Source organism: Hippoglossus hippoglossus, chromosome 20 (assembly GCF_009819705.1).
Source record: "Hippoglossus hippoglossus isolate fHipHip1 chromosome 20, fHipHip1.pri, whole genome shotgun sequence".
NCBI lineage: Eukaryota > Metazoa > Chordata > Actinopteri > Pleuronectiformes > Pleuronectidae > Hippoglossus > Hippoglossus hippoglossus.
Genome location: NC_047170.1, coordinates 6,343,125 through 6,370,951, shown reverse-complemented (window position 1 = coordinate 6,370,951; position 27,827 = coordinate 6,343,125). Strand labels below are relative to the sequence as shown.

The window sequence follows — 27,827 nt, the reverse complement described above, 5'->3', positions numbered from 1 at the left end:
TAAGAGAAGATTTATGCAGAATTCAAATGATTACATCAAGCTGTTGGATATTTATTGTAATGTTAATTAGCAGATACCTTGTTGATTTAGATGGAACCTATGACAGCATAGTTAATGCAGACAGATGTGCTAAAAGAAAGTGGTGGAGCCAGTGATCTGGTGGGGAAAGCTGCTCATGGGTTTATTAGCAACCTGACTATTAAAGCAAAAAAACACTTAGAAGACATGTTGGTTATATCCTTTCTTTGAGAACGCCCACACATCAGGGTGCAGACCAGAGTGAGCTCAACCACAGTACACCATGCTCAAACTTGTACAGTGTGCGGAATTTAATTTAGCTGGTAAATAGAAATGAATTTAGGCCCATTTGGAGGTAATGGTTGTTAAATGAAGTGTGTGTCTCTGTGGCCCTACCTGGGCTTGCAGTGGGCGAGTCCATGGACCGAGACTCACTGCTGCCTCCAGCACTTTCTGAATCGCTGCACATCCCTCCACCCTGGCTGGCTGAGGCCCAGGGACGAAATGGGGCCTGAATCCGAAGTGCTGGATAAATAAAAAAAAACTTATTTGAGCTTTGAAAGACTAAGATGAATGAACTTTTACATTTATTTTCTTTTTAGATTGCACATAAAGTATCACTGTAACCGGACTACATGTCTAACCATTTCAACAGGTACTTGTTCAGATATTATGAGACACTTTATATAAAAGCAGCTGCTCATATGCTAACTTTAAACCTGTGCACCTTGGATGTCTGTGCTACTGTTGGAGCGCCTTTCTGCAATCTTGGCGTGCTGGGCATTGATGGGACTGTCCACCTCCTCTCCACTCAGGATGTCGGAGGTCACGGACGCTGACGACAGGTTACTGTGGGACGAGTGGCAGCCACTTAGCGAGCGCTTGTTGAAAGGCATCCTGGGAAGGGAAGATGGTTACAAAAAAAGATATTGTTTACGACAACCCTACAATGCCTAAAAGCCACAGAGGTTTGAGCATCTATTTTAACTTTTGGACACTTTAACTTTAAGTAAATTTTGACAAATTACAAATTGGTCTCAGTGAACTCAAACTATATAACCTACAGTTCCCTCTGTTAGCAAAGCCCTTTCATTTAATTAAATCTAAATTTCTCCTTTCTTGGTCCATGATAAACTGTGAAAATGCCATCTAAAGATTTTTTAGTGACATAAGTCTCATATTTGTTTAAATCAGATCAATATCTGTAATTCCTAAAGTGTTGGATCCAATTATCAAGTATGTGTGTCAATAGTCAGTAATGAGAAGTTACCTGAAAGATCATGATATCATGAGATCAGCCCCACTTCCCCATCAGACAGCAATTAATTACATTGTAACGATGATTAACTGACTCAGATGGGTGAACCATGCCAACCATTGTTAATGAAAGTATCCCGCTTTAATTCTCAATATACAGTATGTAGGTCAGTGGTCTATATTTAACCTTTTGAAGACCAGTGTTGCATATGAGCATTTGTGTGGGTTTCATTTCCTCTCAACCAAGTTGAATTCTTTTGATCAGGCGGGGATCAGAGTTGGGGGAAAAAACTAAGTGAGAACAAAGCACTCTCTTATTTCCATCTCTCTCTCTATGTGTGTGTGACCTGTGTCAACAAAACTCCCTTAAAAAGGAAACTATCTTTTATTAAGTGATTGGTGCTAATAATCGACTCCTAAATATAGAACGATCTCTGTTTTTTTCCCTTTCAGATAGAGACGATGTGCATCTAATTCCAAAGCTACTGAAAAACGTTCAAAGAGGTTCAGCGAAACCGACCGTGAGCCCACTGCCGCAGCTCCTCTCTCCCGTGACCGCAGTCATTTCCGCAGGAAGCCCCGGCCTACCCAATTGTTTTATGGCTTCCAAAACAAGCTCTATCCACCTCAGAGGTCTACAACCACTTGATTACCATAAATAAAAGTTCTTCCTCCTACAGAATCCTGTGGCGCAACATTTAAGCTTCTGATGCTGTATTACAATAATAGATAATTGTAAATACAAGTAGAGACTTAACATTTCAAATTAAATACATGAGAATGAAATTAAAAATAAACTTTGTGTGTGACTGTTAACCCCTCCGAGAGCTCATTATCTGTCAGTGATAAAATCTGAGTAAACAAATACTGATAACAGAGGTTTTGACGTCCGACAGAACATTTCGCATCACATTTCCATTCAATTCAAAAGGGAATATTCCATTAGGGTTCGTGAACTGTACATCTATAAAAAGAAACATGCAGAGGGTGTGATCAGATCAGACGGTGACAACAGAACTATCTTGATGTCTCACCCTATGCTTAGTGTAACAGGAGAATCAAGCGAGAGCGACTCCAGACGAGGCCCGTCAGTGGGCAGACTCCTGACAAAGTCGATGTAGCGCTGGCCGGGCTCGTACAGCTTGGCATTTTCACACAGAGTCTGGTGGTTGACGGGGAGGGAGACAACCTGAGCCTGTTGGAGCTGGAACCAATTGACCGTCACCTATGAAAAAAAGGAAACACACATTATTATCATTCTTCTGCACATTTCTGACACATAAATTGTGGTTTTGTTTCTGTTATAGTCTAAACTCACAGCTTTGAGGGTGAGGTCGCACTGAGAGACCATCTCTCTGATCTGAGTGATGATCAAACTCTTGGTTTTGGCGAGATCCACTCTCTTCACTCCAACATCGATCTGACAAGCTTTGCAGTGCTCCCTGGCCTCCTCCGCCTGCCGAACAGAAGGAAGATCAATCATTACAGCTCTCTGCTCTCTGAACTGAATCAGTGTCGATGAGTACGATGGATTTCAGGCAAGACTGAGTTTAGCTTCAACTGCTGTGCACTGAACCCCAGATGATCTCCTGAAATGATCTAGATGGGCACTATGTGAGAACGCAAATGTTTCAGTCAGAGGCTACAGATAATGCTCGCAAGCCAGTGGGCACGTTGATTATGTTTCTGACACGAAAAGGACACAAAAACAATAACAAAATATCTCAGGATGGAAAAGAGGTGCCACACACATAGAAGATGCAGACAAAGATGTCAACTTAGAAAGACAAGAAGGATTTTGATGATAAAGGCTGCATTATTAGTATGTGAAAGGCGAACTCTGGAGAAAGTCTGGACCTCATTGTGTGGATATTTTCTGGAATTCATGCCTGAAAACCAAAGATTCTCATGGAGTAATTATGTTTTCACATTTGTCTTCCCCCAATTCCTTTTATCTATGGCACTAAATAAAAGGTGAACTGAGAGCTGATAACAGCCAGTGACGTCATATTCATTTGCTGTTGTAGACAAATTAGGCTAAATTAAACCCTGTGAAGTGTACCACATTTCTGCACTTTTGTGCCGAGCCATCAACCCAACAGAGGAGCTGCTGTACCTTCTGCAGGGCCTCCTCTTCCAGCCTGCGCCTCTTCTCTAGCTGTTTAGCTGCGGCTGCTCCTCCACCTCCTCCGATCTGCTCCTCCTCCAGGCGGCTAGTAGACACCTTGGCCTTCTCATATTCCTCCTGCCGCTGGACCTGCAGCAGCCGAGCCTTCCTCAGTGCACTGTCTGCCTCATGCTGGAGATGTACACATTTTAAGTAAATACACAAAGATAAACAATAATACCTCACATACAGCATAATTTCCACATTTTCTCCTTTATCCTTCTTCCACTGAAATGAAAATCTGATTTAAAAACACATAACATAGAACAGATCAAACCAAAAGCAGGTGAGGCTTATAACTCCAACAATGATAACCAAACAAAAATTTGGCTTGTGATGTTATAGCTTTACAGAATTATTCAATAATGTAATTTATAGAATATAACATAAATAATTAACTTTTAATGGTTGTTTCAGGATTGAGGGAGATAAGCTAGTTGTTATTAACATCAAAATGTTAAAAGACAGTTAATTTTCCATCGATTAATCAAGACCAATCATAGTGTTATTAAGTGTTATCAACTAAATCATCCATTAACTTATTTCTGAGAAATCAGCGCAAATGTTAAAAATAGCCCTATCTCACAATATTTTAAAAAGTGAAAAGAAAAAAAACCTAGATCCACCCTCTGATCCAAATCTGCACCAAAACTTAATGGGTTCCACTTGGGTCATGAACCACCCCTCCACAAAATGTTATGGAAATCAGTTCAGTCGTTTTTTGCGTAATCCTGCTAACTATCTAAGATGCAAACAAACAAATGTAGAATAAAGTATAACCTCCTTGGTGGAGTAACAAGGCACTAGTATGGATGCTTTGGATGCTATTATATCATTAGGCAATCTCAGACCAAGTTGAATTCTGTATATATTTGTGAGGGACCCTCTTCAGAGTGCAACCTCTGTAACAGTCGACTCACCATCTTCTTTTGCTCTCTCTGCCACTGATCCTTGACCTCTTTTCGCAGTTTGTCCAGCTCATTCTTTCTGGTCAGGAGAGGCTGGAAAGAAACACACCCCCAAACAGACACACACACACACACGCACACGCAGTAAGTTCTTTAGTTTCTATTAAACAACCCAAGGCAAAGTCCCATTTCTGTAATGTATTGGGAAGTAGTCGCTTTGCTGGATTACCTGCATGAATTTGTTGCTCTGGAGCACAGCTGCAGTGTGAAGCACCAGCTGGCTGTATTCAATGTCATGTTTGAAAGCAGTCATGTAGATCTCACGGAAAGGCATGAATTCCTTAAATGAAGAGGAGAAAGTCTTAGTGCTGATCCTTAAGAGCATACAAAAAAAATCAGCAGCAAAATCGACTCACCTGCTGACTCGCAAGCGTCTTGGCAGACTCGGCCATTTTGGCGTAACTCTTCGCACACTCGATATCTAAAAATAGATAAAATTACTTGAATTTAACATCATAAACAGAGTTTCCTGCTGGACTGTACATTGTCATTTATGTGTGTGCAAATATTTGTTTTGTCTGAAGGAGCTATTTCTGTTCACTGTTAAATCCTAATTAAACACACATAAATGACTGAAAATCATTTAAGCGATATCTGATTGAATCGCACAATGTCCTTGAGTCATCAGACAAATTGACATACAGCATTAGTAAAAGTGTATGTGTTAAACAAACACGCCGTCTGTTTGCCTGATAACACTCGACTCAGTGCTCTGTCACTCTGTTGACCGAGTATCATTGGGTACGCAACAAAAGCTCTCTCACTGCATATTCAACCTTGAGTCTGGATAAGACTCCCATTGTTTTCGAGTTTACTTCAGGTGATCGAGTAAAATTTTATCAAAAATTGGCCCCTAATTAATTGTCACATTTAACCTGAGCTAAATTCTCTGTGTCTAGAACATACACATGTAGACAAGTTAATCACATTTTCATCCACCCTGTGCTTCCTAGTGCTACTGTATGTTTAAGATCAACTGAATTTATGAACAAATAAATACTTTATGTTCCGTTAAACAGCTCATGAAACAACTTGTAAAAAGGACATTTGCATTCAAACAACACCAGGAAATTAATTTGATAATGAAGAGTATCCCCAATGGAATCGATAAAAGTAGATGAACCCGAATGTACAGTGAGTACAACTGTCGAGTGCCAGTCTAATTTCACTGTGTGTCTTGATGTCTCTCTGTGTTTGTTTGTCTGTCTCTCTGTTATTTAGCAGCATTACACAAAAACTAATGGATGGATTATCAGGAAACTTAAAGGAAGGATGTGGTACGGGTCAGGGAAGAAGGCATTACATTTCGGCTGTGATCTAGATCAGGGGGCAGATCCAGGATTTTGTTCTTACTATCTTAAACACATTTTTTTGACGTTTCCACTTATTTCCCAGGGAATCATGCATGAAAAAAAAACAGGCATACTTAGGGTACTGATATTTGAACTGATATCAACGAGTGCGCAACACTATCCTGAGTGCTATTCTAGTGACTTTTATTTTCAAATTCTGTTTAAATTGAATTATCAGTTGATTTGTTTTTCGTCTAGCATCATCACTTGGATGACCGTAACCATGCAGAGTGATGACGACTGTTTGACACAGGAAAAAAAGCTAAAATGTTCTCTGTCACCACATCTAGTCTGGAAGCAAGTTGAGCTCCACTTTGCAGCTGACTTTTGTTCTCGAGCTTGATAGATGCTACTTTACTTCATTGCTGCCTCCCTACATGTCATACTCTTGTACTTATGCCTCCACCTGTGTCCTGACTCACCCATATTGAGACGCTTTTCCACCCATGCCAGCAGCTCTTTGGTGTACTTGGACCAGGCCTTGGCGTAGTGCAGCGCCGACTCCACCCCGTTGTCCTGCCGCTGCAGCGTGGCGTCCACCTCTTCGGGCCGAACCGGCGGACACGGCCCTGTAACAACCGCAGGAAACCCATGGTGGAGATTGATAAAGTTGGACTTACAAATGACCGGGGGCAACCAGCCCCCACCTAACATTCCTCCCACCACTGCTGGAGGTGTTGCATGTGTGCTGAGCTAACAACATCTGTTACTGAGTGAGTCAGTGAGAAAAGCGCACAGTGACCTTGCCTGAGTGCGATATGGGTTAATTCCACTTGAAGGTAAGTAATGCTGACATAGGCCTGACTGCTGGATGTATTAATAAGTGGTTGACTGCTCATCATGACTTAGGACGTAGTAGTGCCATAACCACAGATAACCCGACAGACACTGCTCTATGGCAGTGAAGCAACACAGACAAGGCCAAAAGCAGCAACAGTAGCTCAGCTTAAGACAGATTCCCCCCCCCAATAAATTAGAAGGATTAGTTACCCCACACACTTGCAAAGAGCAGCACCAGAGTACAGTAGCTGTGTGTTACAGAGATCTGTCTTACCTGGCGGATCATCTTTCTCGGGACCGGATCCTCCAGATTCCACAGAGAGATTCTCAGAAGACTGAAAAACAAACAGATGAAAAAGAAAAAAAAAACACCAAGGGGGGTGAATGAATTTCCTACTCAGAGCATGACACATTCTGCAAACATCGGAAGCTTATCAGAACCTTGACTTCCTCTCCTTAGAGCTCTTATAAAACCTGCAGCAGGAAAACAACAATACGTAGAATTAATTTATCATCTGCAGAGATCATTTCAGGAACGTGCGTCAACCTGCAAGCAGCTGAGTGATTTCTTTGAACGTTTTGCTTGACAACTCAGGCAGTAGACCACATCCTGGCGGAAACAGGACAGTGAATGAACTAATGATGAATGTGTGTTTAAAAAGAATGAATACACCAATATTAGCCTTTTCGTTTTGATTCCAAGTGCAACTATGAGGGGATTGATTTGATATCTAATTTGCACTGGATTAAAATTATGTGTTTGATTGTTATGGATGTTAGAACAGAAAATAAATATTGCACTTTTCTTACCCTGCTTCTCTTAGTCAGGGGGAGCCCCAACACTGATCCATTCTCTACATCTCCCATAAGGAAGTCAGACACTCTGGAGGAAAACACAAGCCAATACACTGGGTTAGGTAACACATCAGATACAACATTTGCAAGAGGTTTAAAAACATAACTGGAATTATGATTGTGTTTTAAAAGGGATACTCCAGCACTTACATTAAGTTGGGACACTCACAAGAAATGGTTAAACCAGATACACTAATGGCCAAGATATCCTGACTTTAGCCAGGTTCAAGCTTCAAAAACATCAGAAACTACAGTTCCCATAATGCAACTCAGTAGTGACTCTCCTCCTGCCTCTTAAATGCCTACTTTCTTTCAAATTCCAGTGTAAAATGCCAGACTTCCATGTCAAAATTATAAGTTTAAAGATAAACCTGATGATATCATGAGGGTGTTTATTTTGTTTTTATAAACCTTGCAAAACAAAATTAAAGTTGAGATCAAATTTGTACTATTGAATTTGTTATCCTATTAGGCATAGATAGATATAGATTATTTTTGTATTATTGTTATTATTATTATTTATCTCTGGACCTATTATTCCTTTTAATTCCTTTACTTTGAAGGACATATTTTTCCTAATTATCCCATTTGCTTTTGTGATGATAGCCAATTGTTGATTTGTGCTTTCAGGTTAACAGATTTAGTGATTTACATTAATTATGTGCTCTTAAAAATGGTCCTTGATTGACAATAATAATATAATCAACTCATAAGCAATTTGACATGATACTTACACATTGCCAAACGTGAATGCCAATGTGTCGATCGCACTGTAGATATCCCTGAAAAGCTTCTGCTTGTTCTCTTCGTTCACCTCCTTAAAGTTCACTCCTGTCAAATTGTGATGAAGAGGGATAGAGTCAAGCTTTGGTAGCAAACCACTGAAGACATCCTGTGATTGAGGCACGAATCCTACGGCATGATTCATCATCCTGTGCATGACGTCAAATGCAGAGTCAAAGAAAAGTCTCCTCTGAGTCATGCTTTACTCCTCAAATCACATCGGGAGCAAAGGAACTGTTCATTTCACAAAAGTGCAGACATTTTCAAAATTCAAAGGTCCCTCACAGGCATCCAAAAACAACTGTGTACATTAAATCAGAAGAGATAAGCAAAGACTGCAAGTGTGTATATTTGGCTGTAATCTGGAAAAGCAGTAGTTTCCTGCTGTGAGTCTAAACACAGTGATGACTGAGGACAGAACAGGGGGGAAAACACCAGTGTAAATACGGCTGTAATCAGTCTTCACAATAAACTTCCTGTCCTGACTGAGCTTAGAGAAAATAAACGGGGAGAGAGAGATGATCTTGAAAAATTGAGACCAAACACAGAGCAATAAAATCTGATAAGTCCAAATGGTGTTGAGCTAATTCTAAATTAGAGTTTTCAAATTTTAAAGGAAGGCTCAAACAGCATCCTCACATACACTCCAGGCCACATAATGAAAATCAGAGAGCACACTCCCACCAGTGCCAACCAAATACTAAGATATTTCTTTGGTAGCTATTACACAATGTCAGATAAATATATGTACAAAAAAAATACCCACCTCAATAAAGCTTTTCTTCTCCTCCTGTTAAACTGAAATAAGACTTCCCGATCATAAGGTCATCATTCAGGTAAATTTTCTGTCAAAACACCAGAAATTCACCATCGAAAAAGTTACCTCTTTTTAGGGGCTGTGGCAATTTGTATCTCTATCCAGCAAAAGAAAAAAAAAAAGCATAAAGAAAAATCCAATCACCCAAAAAATCTTCTGACTTGGGTACAGGAAGTGTTAAGGTTTTGTTGGAAGGGTTCAAATAAAGTATATTTGTATATTTTATCAGGTCCAGAGTCCGCGGGGTCCTCTGAGCCTCTAGTCAACTCCAGACCAGCTACTGTGGCCACCACCATTTAAAACACACAAATCTCTTGTGCTTTTACATCTCCTCTGCTGTCCAGCCCCCTACCCCCCAACAGGACATCCTGAGGCTTGCTGGAATACAATGCCAGTACTCGCTCAGGCCCCAACCAGTGGTCCAAACATGGAAGTTACATCATCGGGGAAAAATGGTATTGTTTCACTGGAAAAGCACAACACTCTCGAGACCCTTGTCAGCTGTAAAGCTCCTACCCAGAATTTAGATCTTGGAGGAAATTTGATCCTAATAACAAGAAATATGGAGGTGTAGCAACGGATGTGATTGAATATGAAGCATCACAAAACAGGGAGAAAGTCTGCATGAACAACTATTTAATCTAGTATTGGGATATACAGCAGCTCAGAGTGTGATGAAGTAGAGATGTAACACAAACTCCACAACGAAAATATTGGTCTTCTCTCACTCTTGCAGCGAAACTGTAAAAAAACTTTCTTAGTGAAAAATTAAGATCAGAACACAATAAAACTTCACGACTTACTTCCATATAACCACAATAAATTTTTCCAATTTATTGTTGCATGGCGATAAAGTTTTCGGATTTAGTTTCTGCACAGCTGATCACAACTTGTTGCTGTGTGGGGGTCATGAAGCGAGCAATTCTGGCCACCTAGTGGCAGATAGGCATTATAGCATGCTTCACTGCATATACTTACAAAAGGAAACATAAACACAGCTACTGTAGATGTCAAATCTGTTACAATTACTTTCAACATAGGCACTAGCTGAGAGGTACAACTAACAATGATTTCCTTAGACCAGTCACTCTTAATAATACAGGCTTAAAAAAACTGCTCCAATTATTTTACCGCATCCAAAAGAAAACTTGATGCTTCAAAACCTCTATAGAAGCTGTCAAATCAAAGTTTCTCCTCTGTATGTCCCTTCAACATGTTTGAACGCTACCACAATAGTGAAGTTCCTCCATGAAAGAGGGAACCTGTACGCAGCTTATAATTGTTTATGACACATACGCCCAAGTGTGTGGACTCCTTCTAAATGTTTCTGTGAAGCTAAGCTACATTCATATGCACACACTCCTCAGACTTTGCTCAGCTGCCTGTGTCACTGTTCCTTATTAAATAAAAGCCCTTTTCAAAAAGCTTTGCAGCCCCTCAATGCCCCTCTTTGCAATGCAAATGGAGACGAGGTATACTCTGGGGATTCTTGTGTGGCGGCCAAGTTAAGAATTGACCTGCATGCCAGATCATAATCTCACAGAATGAGAGATTGAAAAGGATTCCTCGGTGTAGTTCCCTCTGGACTGGCAGACGAAGCACAAAGGACACCCGCTTCCCTCTGCCCCCTTGAATCAGGTATCTGACTCCTGAATATTATTTTCTTGCTCTCTGTATGGGGTCTGAAACACATGCTGATGCATTCTAAGCACTTGAGTGACTTCTGAAGGGCTGCATTGCTTTGAAGCTGAAAGAAACCTCCTCAGAAACCTTCCCAGGGGAAGAACTTTTTGAGACAGTGTGAGAGTGTAATAGCGAATGTCCAGGAGAGAAAACTGTCAAAGGAGAGGGGCGGGGGGGTAGATAAGCAGAGACAGAAAACAGACCAAAAGAAGATTGGAGGAGTAGCTGGTGTGTTTTGCAGGATAGCCGTGAGGTATGTGTGTGGATGTGTGTGTGCGGGAGAGCTGGTCATCACAGCTCACCTTTGACCGTGGCGATGACGGTTCCAGCTGTACTGAGGATGTCCACAGAGTTGAGGCTCTGGTGTTTGCTGATAATGGCCTTTAGGACTCGCAGCAGCTCCCCGAGTCGCTCATGGACCGCCTGATGGAGACAGTCCTGGTGCTCTGGAAAGGGATACAGGTCGTTTGATTATGACACGTGATGTATGCTCATCTTCCCACATTAAAAAATAATCATAATTTACGTTACATTCAGTTTACCTTGTAATAAACTGGTAGGGCTGCACAATTAACCGTATATACATCTTGATCTCGAGCACAACAACCCTGCCCCTACCTTCTCCCAAAAAATCTAGAGCATCCCCGAAATGCTGCATTATCTTTGCTTTCCCCCTCAGCCAGTGACAACACAGCCTTACCCAACAGGATGCTTCGTTATTCAAATTTTTTCCTGACTTACCATGTTTTATTTATTCAGGGTTAATAGCATACAGCTGTCGGTTACAACATTATTATGGCATTGGAATTGCAATGATTATTTTATTATATTGTTAGTTCTTCTAAATTTACTGATGTTACATCGTTACTTGATATCGGCTGATGTGCAAAGTTCCACATATTGTGACTGGTATTGGGAAGGGAGTTTTAAAAGCTCCAAGTCTGATCCATCATGTAATATTGGTAATTTGGAAATGTTTAATCCCCATCAACAGATGATCAATCATTTTAATTATTGATAAAAGACTGAAAACATAAACAAACATCATGTAACCAAAATCCCATGGCTGATTCAACAGTGTGCTGTGTTCCTATCTGCATGTCATTACATAATATTTCACTCTTTGTTGACAGTTTCAGTTTGCTATCAAGCCCTGAGATCTCAATGACAGCTTCTACGTCATCCATTAGCCTTGTTAACCTTTGACCAATAAGATGATAATAGATCAGTATGATCTGCCACAATGACGACAAGTCACTTCACAACTAAGCTTAAATGTGGGCTTCAGAGATACTACACACGTGCACGATTTTACGAGTCATGTAGTCACTTTTATAATTCATTAATTACAGAACATGTCCGGTATTTTAACACTGAGGCTGAATGATAAACAATTCATCGTGTGATATAAATCCTGAACAGACTAGAGGGCAGCTATTTAAAAATCTCCCTTCTTTAGATGAATGGTGCAACTTCACTGGCAACAGAATTACTACATGACATTCCAGCTTTGTTGGTTGAAAGGGTGACCATGGCAGCCATGTCAGACTGCTGCCATCCATTCACGGCAGCTCTAGTCAACACTGTAGCCGCTAATGGTCTGCCCGGGCAACTGGACCATACAGCAGAGATAGCAGAGGCATCATTGCACACAACTCAGCAAACCTACACAGAGAACTGAAACAGTGCTAACCTGACCACCGAGCGAATAAACAAACATGACCTACTCTGCTCTTTCTGCAATTAGCAGTTAGCTAGTCAGTTAACAGAGGAGAATATGGCATCTCAGGTATGTGGCTCTGTGTACTCGATGGGCCTTTTACAAACAGTGAGTCATCGCCATTTGCCAAAGCACAAAATGCAGTTTGCTATCAATTACCTTGGGTAATGTGCTTTTGGCATGGTCAAGGAGTGAGGTCATGTGTGAGTAAATGAGTACAAGAACTAAGGTTTACCCTAAGTATTTTTACGACTTATAGGAAAACGTACAGAGTGACACAGAGAAGTGTGACTACCTTCTGACACAGCTGGCCCAGGTGGCTTTCACAAGGATAAAAGATACGAGAGGGAAATGATGAAACAAAGGATCTTGCATCTCTGTACCCCCTCTCTACTCCTCTTACACACACATACACACGCACACACACGCGCACGCGCACGCACACGCACTTGTGGCTAAATGTTCCAGTCCTGTAATCACACAAAATACACTGTGGGCTGACTGGCAGGTTGTTGCTCATTCTGTTTTAAATGTGTCACATATGTTGTCACATGTATAGACAAATTAATTGTAATAGTCTTTTCTAGGTCACATTTTTTGCTTGCAAAGTCTCTCTTAAAAGTGAAATAAAAAATACACACACATATGCATATACACACACACACACACACACACACACACACACACACACACACACACACACACACACACACACACACACACACACACACACACACACACACACACACACACACACACACACACACACACACACACACACACACAAACACCCACAAACATAATGGATACAGGCAGTCAAAGCCACATTTTGTGCTGACGATCACCCCTGGATTACCCCTTCATGGAAGAGGGGATCAGAAAGACTTTAGCTGTCTCCCATTTTTTCTTTTATTCGTCAGCCCTCTTTTTGGAGTGGGACAAATAGTGCCGCCAGTGAGACTAATAATGCTGGGTCTGTGTTGCCACCATGACAATGCTAGCTGAGGCCTGACCCGGAAATCCAGCCAACTGACCAGCAGGTGACAAGTTCACATTGGCCAGCAGGTCACAACAACACCACAATAATCCAACATTATGAAGCGTGAGAAATTAAAGTGACTAAATATGCAGCCCAATTCACCAACTGTCAAAAAAGTAGTGACTGCATTTGTGTGTTGTCTGTATATACATGTATAATTCAAGCTTTCCTGCAGGACTCTGGCAGACCCCCATTTTTCCCCTCGATGAATGAGACACAGCAAATTGTGCCAAATGGCCAAACATGCTGCTGCTTTACTGACAACTTCATATCAGCAACGGTCCACTTAAAACAAACCGAAAGACCTGGAGTGATCGGGTGATGTGCGGTAATTACAGGAAATAACAGCACAAGGAGGTCGAGAGACAATTCCAGGAGACAGACGCAGCAAAATGATTAGAGAAGACAAGCACAAATTTCAGATTGTTCCCCCAATACTTTAAGTACTCTTTGCCAACATGCCCTGCTGCTTCTAGCTTGCCAAAAGCTTCTCCACAGGACCTGGAGAGTCCTACCCCTCTCCGTAGTAACCATCTTCATCCATCTTAATCAGATGTCATGTGCAGCTCTTTCCAGAGCCGAGGACCCTGTGGCGTTTTGATGATGAAAGCCTCTCGTGCTTTTGTGTCAGCTGCCCAACTACCCACGAGGCAGGAATAGGGCCGGTGGTGTGCTACTGGCACAACCACACATCAAACTCAATACTTCTATACAATCCATGCACATGGGTGTATACAGACAAGGTTGTTCCCATTGATTGTAGCCTGAAATATTTTGCCGTTTGAAAAGTGACTAAAAAGAGTAAAAGGGAAAAGCTGTGATTTGTGATTTTGTAGTGGTGTGGCACATTCTCCCATAGTTCCCACCAGAAATCACTGAACGTTGTCAACATTTCCACAGGTTCTACGTAAAAACTCTCAACTGTGGCTGAGAGGTAGAGCGATGGTCCTCCAACCAGAAGGACGGCGGCTCAAATCCTAGCCCATGCCAAAGTGTCCTTGGGCAAAATGCTGAACCCCAAATGGCCCCTCACAGATGTTGAATGCACTAATTTGAAGTCGCTTGGGATAAAAGCGTCAGCTAAATGACATGTAATCAATCAAAATACTGTAAGGGGGGTCTGCATTAAAAAAAACATGTCATATATACTTTTTAATAGTGCAATAAATAGAACGTTGAATATCAATCTCTTATCTTTTTTTTTATCCTTTACTGTTCATGGAACGCAGTTTTCCCAAAGACCTTATCTCTCGTGGGGACCCCAACCCACAATGATTTGATAAGGGTCAAAGTTTACAACGAGCTGCTTCACCCCTTAAGCCCTTAATTGGTCCTGGTCAGTTTAGATCCCATTTATGGGCATTATGTGTTGAATGACAAAATACACACAATAGCCTAAATCATCCCCACACAGGCTATACACTCCATTCAGTGCCCGAGTAACTGGATCCTGAGTCCTGGAGGCATCAAGCCTGCACAGGCTAGAGGTTTATTAAGGACAAGCCCAAATCATGAATGCCCACGAGACAGAGGGTCTTCCTTTGCAAAAGCTCCATAGGCTTCATTCTTCAATGGCGGCTGTGTGGCCTATTGGACCATCCTAAATGGAGGCTAATTAGCAAGACATTATGATGCGTCCACCAGCCCAGCAGGACACAGGATAATGTACAGAGACTGATTATTTAACCCCTAAATTGCCATTCTGGGACACAAAGAGAAGAAGACTTGTTCCCACCAGAGAGAGCTGGTTAAAGGAACATCCAAGTATAGCACATTAGTTTCAGCAGGGGCATAGTCCTTTTAAAGGTGGGAAAGTTCTGAGAGGTCTTCTTTTTTGCAAAAAGCGGCAATGACAGAGCATGTTTCGGAGTGAAAATATTAGTTGAGGCCACCTGAAAACTGACAAAAACAAGCAAGTTGCGGGGAAGATCATAGTGTTTTCCCCAGGGAAGACCACAGAGGTTTAATTGAGGACTGCCGAGAACTCACCGTTGTCCCTGGGGCCACTAGCAAACAGTGGGACTGGTCACCTCATGGGCCTGCCACATGAAGCATTTATTGAACAATAAATCACATCAGCAGCTTTTCACTTTTCACGGGAAAGGATTGTGTGTGTGTGTGTCTTTGTCCATGTGAGACGGTTAGAGGTGGGAGGATTGTAAGGAGTGACAGGGGAGGAGGAAGGGGGTTGTGTGTGATTTGGGGTAGTACTCTCCCTTGGGATTTGTCCCAAATTTACCCCTGCACCCCACATCCCTGCCTCAGCGCGGGTTATGAGAGAAGGAGAGTGAGAGACATTCCTGGGCATAATAAGCCATGGTGAATGAGGGCTACAGGGGGATCAGACTCTGATCCTGATGAGGAGGAGGCCGCGGATCAGGAGCTGCTCAGAGGCTGCCAGCAACACATTGCCAGGTTTTTACTTCATTAGCGTCATGGAAACCCAACATTCCAGCCTCTTGTTTGGGAGCGGGGACGGGAGTTGAAGGAGTGAGGGGTGGAGGGGGATCCATAATGAAAACATTGTCAGATCATTCACCATCGTGATGACACCTCAATACCAAAGCATTCTGATGCCGCTCTGGAGCAGAGACTCTCCAACACTGGCATGTCAGAGACCTCCTGACATTGTATACTAACACTTTTTCCTGAAGAACTCATACAGATCGAAAATGTTGATTTGTTGTTGATTTACACAGTCTACACAGTTGTTTAGTAAAATGATTTCTGCACCAAAGTTCAAGACCCTATGACATAATGGTTAAGCCTGACCAGTTTAAATCAGATAGTACAGTAGAGTTAGATTTACTGATGTCATACGACAGACTAAAAAAGAGGGAGCTCTGTTCTGACCTGCAATATACACAAATACCAAATATAATAAAAGGAAAGTGTAGCACAGTTAATAAAAAGTGCAACATCTGGAACCTACAGACACTCCGTACCAATGGGAAGCTATGCTCATCCATGCTGTATTTTTAGGGTTTTGCATTGGGTCTTTATATTCTTGGTTAGCTTACTGGATGGGTCATAGTTAGTTGCACAAAATTAAAAGCCAGGTATTTGCGAGGAGTCAAACTATTTTATACGTGAAAAGTTTGGTAATACTCCTACAACATTTGCTCACGTTGTGCACCATAAGGGAACGTCCCTCACTTTGACTCTCTGATGGTCAAACCTTCCACTAGGGCCTGACACAATATGACTTGGCAACATTCCTTTTGCTGTGACCCTAGCTCTGCTCAGTCATGCATTGCAAATAATGTGAGCAATGTGTTATTTATGCTTCAAAACATTTGAGAGAACGGAGGGGTGCTTATTGCCACAAAGCAAGTGTGAAATCACTAAACATGTCACAACTGGGTCCGCAGAGGTCCGATCAAATGGAAGCAGCTCACGGCAGAGGGGGCTAAATAGGATGTTGGCCAGGCTAGCCATGACTAATGTCAATCAAAATCTCTCCATGTGTCCTATTGAGTCAGACCACAGCTGGACATTCCAGCCACTCAACCCTGAAATAACCAACCAGGACTCTCTAGTTGTTTCAAAGAAATTGGGCATTCATCAAAAGCCATGGTGTGGGTAAGTTTCAAGGGGCTCCTTTGAGACTTGCCCCCTCTTCAAAAGACCAGTAACCAAATGCTGGTCTAATAATCAATCACTGTGTGACTCAGTAACCTTTGTTTTGTTCAAATGAATTCTTCTTTAATTGGCTAGGGTGAAATGCCAAATTCTTTCACATTTCCCTCTTAGTAGTATGACATCTCACAGCTAAAAGTGACCCTAAGGTTTCAATCCAAAATTCAAACTATTTGGCCAAATATAAGGGGGTCTTGCAAAATGGCTCCACTTAACCTTTAACTCTTGGGCAGGGTCACTGCATTGGGTGGCCCAAATGGCCTTTGATATCTCCCTCCTCAACATACTTCTTGTGGTCAGTGGTCCTGGTACACCTCTGTCGACAGACCACCGGCGATCCACTCCACGGATTAACAGATTACACGCAGCTGGTAAAAGGCAGTGGAACTTTGCCTTCCCAGAATCCTGTGCTCATACCGAGGCATTCCCTGTTGATTCACCTTTAAAGCTCTTTTTCCCATGACTGCACGCACAAAGACCTTCCGTTTAAAAAAGAGCCCTAGGCTAGACACGCAGCACCTTCCATCTAGGTGGGGGGCTTTTATGTTCCCACTCTGCAGGCTATTGCCTTTGTCAGGCTTGTTAGCTGTTAGCTCAAGAAAACAAAAGCCAATGGAAAATTATGCTCAATAAAGGCTTAAGACAGGAAATGCAGAACATTAAGGTATGACATGATAGAAAGGACTGCATGATATAATCACATATTCAAAATGTTAATCATAAACCAGTTGGCTTAAATAACAAAGATTTCATGCAAAGACATTGACAATTACCCTGAAATCTGGGGGTGAACGGTTCCAACATCTCTTTCTAGTCAACAGACCAGTCTACCCTTGGATATTTCTCTCTTTAGTCATTTGCATATAAATGAGATACCCAGTGGAGAATGAAGAATTTTCCCCCTCTTTCATTTCTCTTTGGAGCTGTCTGTCACAGTGAGGAAAGACAGGCAACCTTTCCCTCCCGATATCGCCACACATCACCACCACCACCGCCTACTGTTGATGCAAAGTTATGAAAGCTGGCATTTCAACTATGCTTTCTTTAAGAGAAACTGCAAATCCTCCCACAGTGCAAACTCCAGTTGGCATCCATACTGCTCAGGCATTATCCTGTAGAGACTATAGTCGCTCCACAAACTGTGTAATGCAGGCAAAGAAACATCAGCAGGCCAGAGAGTTGGGGAGATCTGTCCAACAACCGCGAAGAAGGGCCCCTTTAGTACACCTGTCAAGGGGCAGTACTGGGATTTGAGGGGGCAGAGATTGGGGAGCAAACATAGCATTGAGAACAAGAGGACACTGTTCAGCTTTACTAGCATCCAAATCCTGAGAAAAAGGGCTTTGTGTGCATTAGAGCTTGCAAGGAGACCTTCAAAACAATATTCTCATAACTGTCAAGGCATTAAATTGACTCAATTGTACTGAATAGGACCAAGTATCTCAGAGGGTTTGAGGATGTTTCACTTTTCTGTAAGAAAAACACCAAAACAATTCAGGGCTGTAGCGGCAATGCTGATTAACACAAAATACTTCATATATTACTGCTAGGGAGCCTCCTGCATTAATGGAACCCCATGCAAAATATGCAGATTCAGAGGCTATTGACTTCTGTGCTAGCAACTGGTGAGATGTAAAGAAAACATTTGTTCTAGGACACCATAATCAGATCCAAGAGATAGGTTTTAAACAGACATACAGGCATTGCTGCTGTTGTGCCATATTCTTTGGCAGGTTCAATCCCACCATTTCTACACCTCAATGGGACATAATTTGAGTCTCACAAGACAGGACAGACCCCAGTTGGTTCAGGCTATGCTTCACGCTTAGTCTGTTTACCTCAACATCAAACAGGGGCTCTCTTCCTTTCACTGAGCACAGCAACTGAGTTCCTAAACTTTCAGGGTGTTTCAAACAAAGACAATGGCTGGTTATCCTCATCTCTCTGCCATCAGCTCCTTTGGCCTTTAACAAGTTATGAGCTGTACCCAGCAGGGGGCTGACCCGGTCACATGCGAGCCTGCCCCAAGGTTGTCTCCGGCAGAAGAACAAGGCCAATTACAGCAAATTTAGCTCTTTTTACAACAAAGGGATTTACAACAACAAATAATGGAGACAAATTGCAGGTGTGAGTAAAGAACATTTAAAACCTGTTTCCCCAAAAGATAAATGAACAATAAGGCTGGGATACCTGCGCTGTGTCATGAGTAGCCTCAATCAATTCTTGTGATAAGAGAACTGGCCAAGTGAGCTTTTCTCTGAAACAATAACAGCATTGTAAAAGTCATCACTGACCTTGATGCCATGCTGTAACTGAATAAGCACCTGTCACCTGCAGTTTAGATTTGCTCATGAATGCAAAGCACAAAAATCTGGATTTTAAATCCCCCCCAAAATTACATTGTGTTTTTTTAAATTATTGATAATAAATGTGAATTAATTACATACATGGACAAAATTAACTGAAGGTTTTTTCATACATTTTGCAGCTCTACTTGTATATTCACATCTTAAGATCGTATTAGTGGATTTATAATTTGCAACAAATATTTGTTTAAAAGGAAAAGACTTCAAATAAATGCAGCCTTGTCTAATCCTACATTATTTTAATCCAATGCAGGAATAGACGCCACAGATTCAAGGGCCACTTAAGCTTATACAGGGGATAAATTTCCCATTATTGCTGCAAAGCTTTAATCCAAGAATGGCAAGGGGAGGCCGTCTGATCACTCAAAAGGGGGGCAATGGTTAAATCTGGCATCTAGGAAAACAGTCGGACATTAGTATTGTCTGCAAAGTTCCCCATCTTTTCTGTGTGTGGAAAAGACAATGCAATATTCAGTATGCCAATTGCTTTATAGTTGGATAAAGAAAAACTGAGCTGTGTATTTAAGCAGACTCCAGTTCTGGGGTTCCAGCTCCTGCCCACAATCCTTAGCTTTTCTTGTGTATTGTGGGAATCCTGGAGTTCCATCCTAGTGTGTGGCAGACATCGGCAGTCTCCTGTAACAAAGCTGCCCCGGCAAAAAAAAACAGTGCCCATAACCATAAATCTCTGCAGGGGGAAGCAACACAGAGAGAGAGCTCCAACTTGAAAACAACTTACATATCTTCTAGTGGATTTACGCCATTAAACTTGACATGTCAGCATTGTTTTGCCACCTGTATACAACATGCACTCGTTGCACACACTGTGGTTTGCCAAAAAAGGGCAGATTTTCAGCTGACGATGGTCGGTACAATATATCATTTCATCGTTTGTTTCCTCAGGCAGATGGATATAAATGGACCTTCCATATGTCACAATACTCTGCACTTTAATCCTGCTGGGTAACAATCCAAAGATCTAACCCTAGCATGTCAGCTAATGCTAAGACAATGTCTGTGCTATTAAACAAGGATCCCCCCAAAACAATTAAGGTAATGTAATAAATCCTGTGAGACAGCTTAGTTGGCAAGATAAGTATACAGCATTAAATCAAGATCTTTGGGAAATTTAATTTGGGACCACTGGTGTAATTTGATCTTCAAGAGACGACTTTAAAGCAGGGAAGGGTAGTTGTCTCGCTCTTGGGATAACTTACAGTGGCTTTAGATATGGGCACAGCAAAAGAACCATAAAAGGAACTTTTTGGAGGCAAGAAGAAGCTCACAGTGCTTTACAGTGGATCCCAGACCCGGCGGGACAGACTGTCTAAACAGAGCACAGTTACAGCTATTAAGAAAGTCTGGAATGGTTAGTGAAAAGCCCAAGTAGGGCTAAATTTAGGCTGCTATTTCACAAGGGGTGATTTAGAATGCAAATCACTAAAATAGCATTTAGGCTTTTTCTCTGAGGACCCAGAGCAAAATCACTTTCCCACAAAGCTTAAGCATCATATTCAGACGTCCAAAAAGAGAAGGGAAAAAAACACTTCTTTTCCCACATTTTACAGCAAAGGCACAAAAACAGAAGGAGAAAAAACAAAGTCAAGCTTAACATCAATATAAGAACTGCACTATTTTGTATAAGAAGAATGACTCACTTTTTTGATAACATTTTTGGTTCCCTGCCACGCGACCCTTACTCACTCAGTGGTCAGGTACATTACAGTGCATCATTGTACATTACACAACACCTGTGGAACATTTTTAGCAGCTACCTGTTAATCATTAAATCCCCAGAACCTCACGTTCAGTGTGACAAGAGAGGCCTCAGAAACCAACACTTATTAACTGAGGACACTTATGACTCGAAGCAAAACACACAGCTGACTAAGAGAGCTGAGTGCACACATGAGTCACACATTAACACTGACAAATTAAAGCTGTGAGTAATGAAGATGGTGCTGTAACCTCGCTCCCCCCCCCCCCAGTAATCCTTCATAGAAAGACTGACTGAAAATATGCAATATATGAGAGTTAGTCAGGCAGAATGACAGAGAGGTTAAAGGTAGTAATTCGTGTGTTGGAGGAGGCTGCAAAGCGACAGGTGGGTGGGTGTTCTGCAGGAACCAAACCCAGAATCACAGGGAAATGTATCACTATGCATACAACATGAGCCTTTCACAGACATATTGGTGTCTATGTTTATGTTTGCACGGATATGAAAACTTTTATTTTTCAGATGCAGAAAGGATTTGTGCTTTCATTTTACGTAAAAATGCTGTTATAATAAAGTTAATGGTTAAACTGTAAAATATCAAGCCTCAATTGCATGTCTTTGTCACGTAACTTCATCTTTTTAATATATCGGCCAATATAAAGGTATCATTATACTTAACATTATTCCCCAATATCAGTACTACCCCCAAAAACGCCATAATGGTCAGCCGGCCTCTAGTGACAATATGTCAGCACAACAGCGATCAACACACACAACAAAAACAGACTGTCTGGCAAGTGCAAATTAACAAGGAGCTGATACATGAACAGGTAAGCAGGTTCATGTCTCTAAAGGAAACAGCATTAAGTTATTACAGTCTTTTATAAAAGCCTAAATGAATGCCATACATCTGTCCTCCTTAAAAACAACATCAGTGTTGTGCAATTACAGATTTTGATTTTGATTACTGTTCGTTGTATACATGCAGTGCAGCATTCAAATTAAAAAGATTTCTTGTGGTGTTCAGCTTCAGTGAGTCACCTGCTTGCTGGTGCAGTTTTCTTTCTTAAGCAGCTGACACACAAAAACTGGCCATCATTCTGCTTGGCAGAGCCGCAGCACGACACAACCGATGACACACCTGTCTTCGCCCGCCAGACAGCCAGCCGCGGTGATAAACCCTCGCTCTTCAAAAACACGAGGAGACGCACAACAATCCACTGCAGAGCCTGTTGAGTAAATGGCGAGCCGGGGCAAAATGTTTGTTACGCTAATCTTGTGATGGAGAGCTTCTGAGGCCCCGCTCACCATCAAACACAAAAGCCGCCTCCACAGCTCAGCTGCTCTCCAGACGTCCTCAGTGACCCTCAGGTAAGGACCAACCTTCCAAGACAATAATCCCCTCCAATTATTCTCGCGAGCAGACACTGGACAAGGTTGTGACCTCAGGAAAGAGTGTGCATATCTGTCCCGCGGTGAAGATGCTGTGACAGGTTGTCAACATTGACCAGAAGACGATGACGGCACATAAAGAGCTCTTCTCAGACATGAGTAAAAAAATTTTTTAAAAAACTCAGTCATGCGTCACTGACCACAGCTGAAGAGACATGTCGTAATAATTACCATGTAAGGCAACCCTTGAAGAATACACTTCTTCTGTTATAAATAGAGCAAGGCATTGGTTAAGAACCCCCCATCCCATACCCCACTGGGACTAATCCCGCAGACCGCAGCTATTCTCAACTTGGGAAAGTAAAAAACTCTGTAAAAGCTGCCAGTTAGCAGCAGCATGCGAATCCAGAGATGCCTCCTGGGACAATGGGTGTCAGACTCACATCGTTGACTGTGAATACAGGCCATCCTGAGAGGGGCACAGGGTCCTGAGCTGAATATTGCACCTGATTATTGACCCTGTGTAGTAAAAAAAAAAAAAAAGGCCGGGGTAGTGAGAGGTCTTAACTATTGTGGAGAGGCACTGCAGACACAATAGGGCCATAAATTATCAGGGGACTCAAATTCCATCCAATCACAGCACAAGTCAGCGCCTCCCAACAATCTGTTAGCATGCTCTACTAAAGAGGGCTAAACCTCAACAATGACACTTTGAAGATTTTCACTGACGAGGTGCGACCGACATATAAATAAATAATTATTCCCACATCAATGCACAATTACGAGTGAAAAAAAACAGTCAGACGTTTTCCTGGAGTTCGGAATCACTTGGAGACACAATGGCCTCTTTGCTACTTGAACAGCTCTACATTGTATTTAGCCTCATTTTCCCCCAGATCGGCCCTTTCCAGTATTTAGCCAAAATAAGACGTTTAATGAGAATACTCGGTGACGGCATTTGCATAATTTAACCTGTGCTTACTGGACCTGTAAATGATGTGCAATAACACAAGTTTGTTTTTAAGTACATTTAAATTATGATGTTACCTCTACACACACAATCTGTGCAGGTATATTTTGTCGACGAGACAAATTATAAACTGGTTTCTCAATGACGAGGAACAAAGGCAGAATGTCTAGTATGACAGCTATGCAGCCTCATTACACAGCAGAATCCTGTATATGCACGCTGTGTCACCATTAAACACACAAAACATCACAGGTTGAATTTGGTTGATCACACACCAAGTCCGATTACGAAAACGCAGAACTACACAAAAGTATATTTCTTATCCAAAACACGTCTTTTCAATGAAACAAAAGCACAGGCATTGACGTGTTGCACAGGATGATTGTCCACCTTGATCGGTGTCGTGTTGACAGGTCACAGCGAGTCCTGCTCTCCACACTCCCGGCCAGTCCAGCCAGGTCAAGCACCTTTACTGACCTCTCCAGAGCAAGAAAGAAAAAAAGAAAAGCCTGGGATTCCTTCCTCCTAGACTTGGGTGTTATGACACGGTACTAATGGAGGGGGGTAAGGGCACAGCCACCCACAGAAATAAACAAGTTTGCACAGAGAAGCATTATGTCTGAGCCCGTCTATACGCTGGAACCATCCATGTCATCACTGACAAAGTGAAGCCTATTCATTTATGATTTAGAGAGTATTTTATTATCTCTAAAAGGTCAAATGTTCCTGTTGGAATGCTGCAGCAGCAGTAACACACCCGAATGTTTTGTTTTCACCAGATTATTACCTCCGCCAAGCAGGTTATGTTTTCATCATGTTTGTTTGTATGTCAGTTGTCAGCGTAACACAAAAACTACGGGACAGATTTCCAAGAAACTTGGTAGAAGGATGCAGTGTTGGTCTGAAGAGAAACCATAACATTTTGGTGCAGTTCTAGGAATTTCTTTTTTTCTCTCTTTCTTTAATATGGGTGTGTTTTTCAACATTTTCACTGATTTCCCATGATTTTCCCAGTAGGTTTTTGTTTATTTCTCAAAAACCTCAAAAAATATAACTAAAGACAAATGAATGCACATAATTTTTCTGCTACACAGAAAAAAAACACGGGTTCAAGAACAAAACTAGAGATAGAGAGATAAGGTTGGGTGAGTGACCGACCAGCCAAGGCCACAGCAGGACAAAACAGATAGACAGGTCTGCCACTGTGTACACTGTGGTGAAAGCAACAGTGTGTGCACAACAGCTGACTGGCAGCTACATTATAAATGCACCTTACAGCATTCCATGTAATGGTTTTCCTGCCAGAGGTTCAGACTTTAAAATGAAGTATGCATCTTTTTTAGGCGCCAAAAAAAAAGAAAGAAAAATACAAAGCAGGAAAAGCAGAGTTTAACCACAAAGCTCATTCAGGTCAGTGAGGGAAACCAGGAAACCAGATGATGTTCCTAATATGTAGAAGCACTCACATGCGTAACTTATTGAAAAGCCCACATGCACAACGGTTGATTGTTGTGGCCATAAATCATTAACAGGTTCCACAAACAAAAAGCAGCTCAAGTAAGTAATTGAATCTTTTTCGTGTGAATAAATGTAACTGACAGGAGAGACATCAGAGCCACACACACGTTCTGTTTAAAGATCACTTTGTGATCGCCACTTTCTACCATCAACAGAAACTCACACAGCAGAAATTCACAAAAAGACAGTGCTCACTCTTTCCACACTTACCTTTGGAGTTGAACACTTCTTTGAGTTGTAGAAGCACATCGGCAAACTTGCGCACGTCGCTGACCAGCTGCATGATGTAGTGTGGGTCCGAGGCAGGGATGTCTGGGCTGTCCGAGCTCTCCAAGCTGCCTTTGGACTCCCTGGCGGAGCCTGATGAACCCTGGCTGGAGCCGGAGAGGCGGGAGATTCCTAGAGGGAGTTTGGTTCCACCGCCACCTCCATCCGATCCTCCACCCGATCCTCCACCCGATCCTCCACCAGTGCCCTGGCGCAGCATGGCGGCCAGCATGTCTTATCGGTCTCTTGGCCCTCAGACCTGGTGACTGTTCTTGCCGCTGTTCGGCTCCGTTCTCAGGGCTGGCACTGCACCACGGAGGAGATGATGGACGCTGCGAAGGAAAGAGAAGACTCTTAGTGCTGAGAGCATGCAACCACAAACACATGACATGACTGAGTGTAACTGGATGTTATGTTTGTTGGTTTGTTTCTATGTAAGCAAGATAACACATCTATTTCTCAGGTAATAAATCATGGATCTTGATGAGAAATATCTTGCACACTTATGGGACTGACATGTATGCGTGTGAGTAGGTTTGGTGCAGCTTGATTGACTTTAAGGGAACTGTGGGCCATGGCTGAGGTATGTGCTCTTCTGAGTGTCATTTTAGTTTCATGTATGACAGTTGTATAACACACACATGCACGTCTCTCTATAGTTGTTAGGACACTCATTAACATAATGCATTCCCCAGCCCCTTATTCTACCTTAACCATCATAACTAATTGCCTAACCCTAACCTAATTCTGACCCCAACCCTAAAACCAAGTCTTAACCACTCAAACAGCCCATTGGATCAGCCAAAATGTCCACACAATGATAGTATTGAACCACAATTGTCCCTCATAACTATAGATAGACATGCACACACGCACACACAGCAGCAGACCTGGACTATTCTTGATCATGGATCAATTTGAGGTTTCTCCAACAAATGGCTTCTCTCTCTGTCAGGTGTTGGCAAAGTTCAACAAGAAGCTCAAATGCCCCTATAAAGTGATTCAAAGTTTGGTGTGTAGTTGTGTCAGTCAGATCCTGAACAGTGTTGATGTCTGTCTGTGTGTGTGTCTGTGTGTGTGTGTGTGTGTGTGTGTGTGTGTGTGTGTCTGTGTGTGTGTGTGTGTGTGTGTGTGTGTGTGTGTGTGTGTGTGTGTGTGTGTGTGTGTGTGTGAGACCATTTCAAAACTCAGGGATGAAACACAACTCAAAGCATAAAGCTCCACCTCTTCATTCATGTTACAACTCCCTTGATGTACATTTTCTTTAAAAGACTGACTGTCAACATTTTGTAGATGAAAGAGGAGAATATGAAAAGTACAATAGATCTTTGATTTCTTCGTCTGCTTGTTTAAAGGTCTATAAACAGCAACACCACACTTCTCATTAAAAAACACCATAACGGGATTATTTCGTGCCGATTGCTGAAAATAATTAGATTAGTTAAACCCCCTCTAATCCCTCAGATCATTAAAGTCGGTTTGTTAATTCGGCTTCGATCAAATCTACCAGGCTTCAAGCTTTTGATTTAAAATCTCTACTTTAAGGACGAGGTTGTCCCAGCGAGCGTTTCGACTTGAACTCGAATAAAAGTGTGAAATCATGACTCTGTGGTGAGATTTAGAAACCTGACGTGTATTTAACACGAGCCGAATGACTGTGGCCAGAGGCAGGAACAGACCGGAGGTGAAAACAACACAAATCTACGGCTGAACAAAGCGGCAGCACCGGAGCGAACTTTAATGTGAGCGGAGTTCAGGCGGAGTTCGTTCTCTGAGAAACTGGTCGGTAAAGTTGGGGTCTGGTAAAGTCTGGTTTTAACGAAACAAAATGTCAGACTCTCGCTCACCTGCCGCGGAGTCCTGGAACATCGCAGCCGAAGAAGAACGAGCTCCAGAAGAAGAAGAAGAAGAAGAAAATGAATCCACGAAACCCGGAGCTGGCTCCTGCTCCTCAGCTGATGATGTCCGCTCCTCCGGAGAGTTTCCTCACTCACCTCCGCTCTGCGTGTGGAGCTCAGTGTGGGAGTGTGTGTGTGTGTGTGTGAGAGAGAGAGAGAGAGAGAGAGAGAGAGAGAGAGAGAGAGAGAGAGAGAGAGAGAGAGCTCAGTGTGTAGGTGTGTGTGTGTGTGTGAGAGAGAGAGAGCTCTGAGTGTGTGTGTGTGTGTGAGAGAGAGAGAGAGAGAGAGAGAGAGAGAGAGAGAGAGAGAGAGAGAGAGCTCAGTGTGTAGGTGTGAGTGTGTGTGTGTGTGAGAGAGAGAGAGAGAGCTCTGAGTGTGTGTGTGTGTGTGTGTGTGAGAGAGAGAGAGAGAGAGAGAGAGAGAGCTCAGTGTGTGTGCGTGCGTCTATGTCTCCCCGCGTGTGTATGTGAGAGAGTTCAGTGTGTGTGTGTTTGTGTGTGTGTGTGAGAGAGCTCAGAGTGTGGGTGTGTGTGTGAGAGAGAAAGAGTTCGTGTGTAAGAGAGAGAGAGTCCGTGTGTGTGTGAGAGAGAGCTCAGGGTGTGTGTGTGAGTCTGAGAGTGT

The 27,827-nt window shown here is 42.3% G+C and overlaps 1 protein-coding gene across 3 annotated transcripts in view; it reads right to left on the bottom strand.

Moving 5' to 3' along the window:
- The window catches only part of arhgap29a (Rho GTPase activating protein 29a), a 33,748-nt gene extending 6,415 nt beyond the window's left edge, over window positions 1-27,333 (bottom strand). The window contains exons 1-15 of one of the 3 annotated variants that reach the window (XM_034572282.1): window positions 27,156-27,333; window positions 25,252-25,640; window positions 10,983-11,126; window positions 8,132-8,228; window positions 7,353-7,425; window positions 6,817-6,877; window positions 6,185-6,331; window positions 4,767-4,831; window positions 4,580-4,690; window positions 4,363-4,443; window positions 3,392-3,574; window positions 2,594-2,731; window positions 2,310-2,500; window positions 746-915; window positions 415-543 (exon numbers count right to left, since the gene is read on the bottom strand). In XM_034572282.1, coding sequence (XP_034428173.1) covers window positions 415-543; window positions 746-915; window positions 2,310-2,500; window positions 2,594-2,731; window positions 3,392-3,574; window positions 4,363-4,443; window positions 4,580-4,690; window positions 4,767-4,831; window positions 6,185-6,331; window positions 6,817-6,877; window positions 7,353-7,425; window positions 8,132-8,228; window positions 10,983-11,126; window positions 25,252-25,540 — 1,879 coding nt within the window. In that variant the 5' untranslated portion in view covers window positions 25,541-25,640; window positions 27,156-27,333. Of the gene's footprint in view, window positions 1-414; window positions 544-745; window positions 916-2,309; window positions 2,501-2,593; window positions 2,732-3,391; window positions 3,575-4,362; window positions 4,444-4,579; window positions 4,691-4,766; window positions 4,832-6,184; window positions 6,332-6,816; window positions 6,878-7,352; window positions 7,426-8,131; window positions 8,229-8,946; window positions 9,287-10,982; window positions 11,127-22,544; window positions 22,655-25,251; window positions 25,641-27,155 lie in introns of those variants that run through there. The other 2 variants (XM_034572284.1, XM_034572283.1) reach the window with 2 other exon arrangements.
- Window positions 27,334-27,827: the final 494 nt, after the last annotated feature.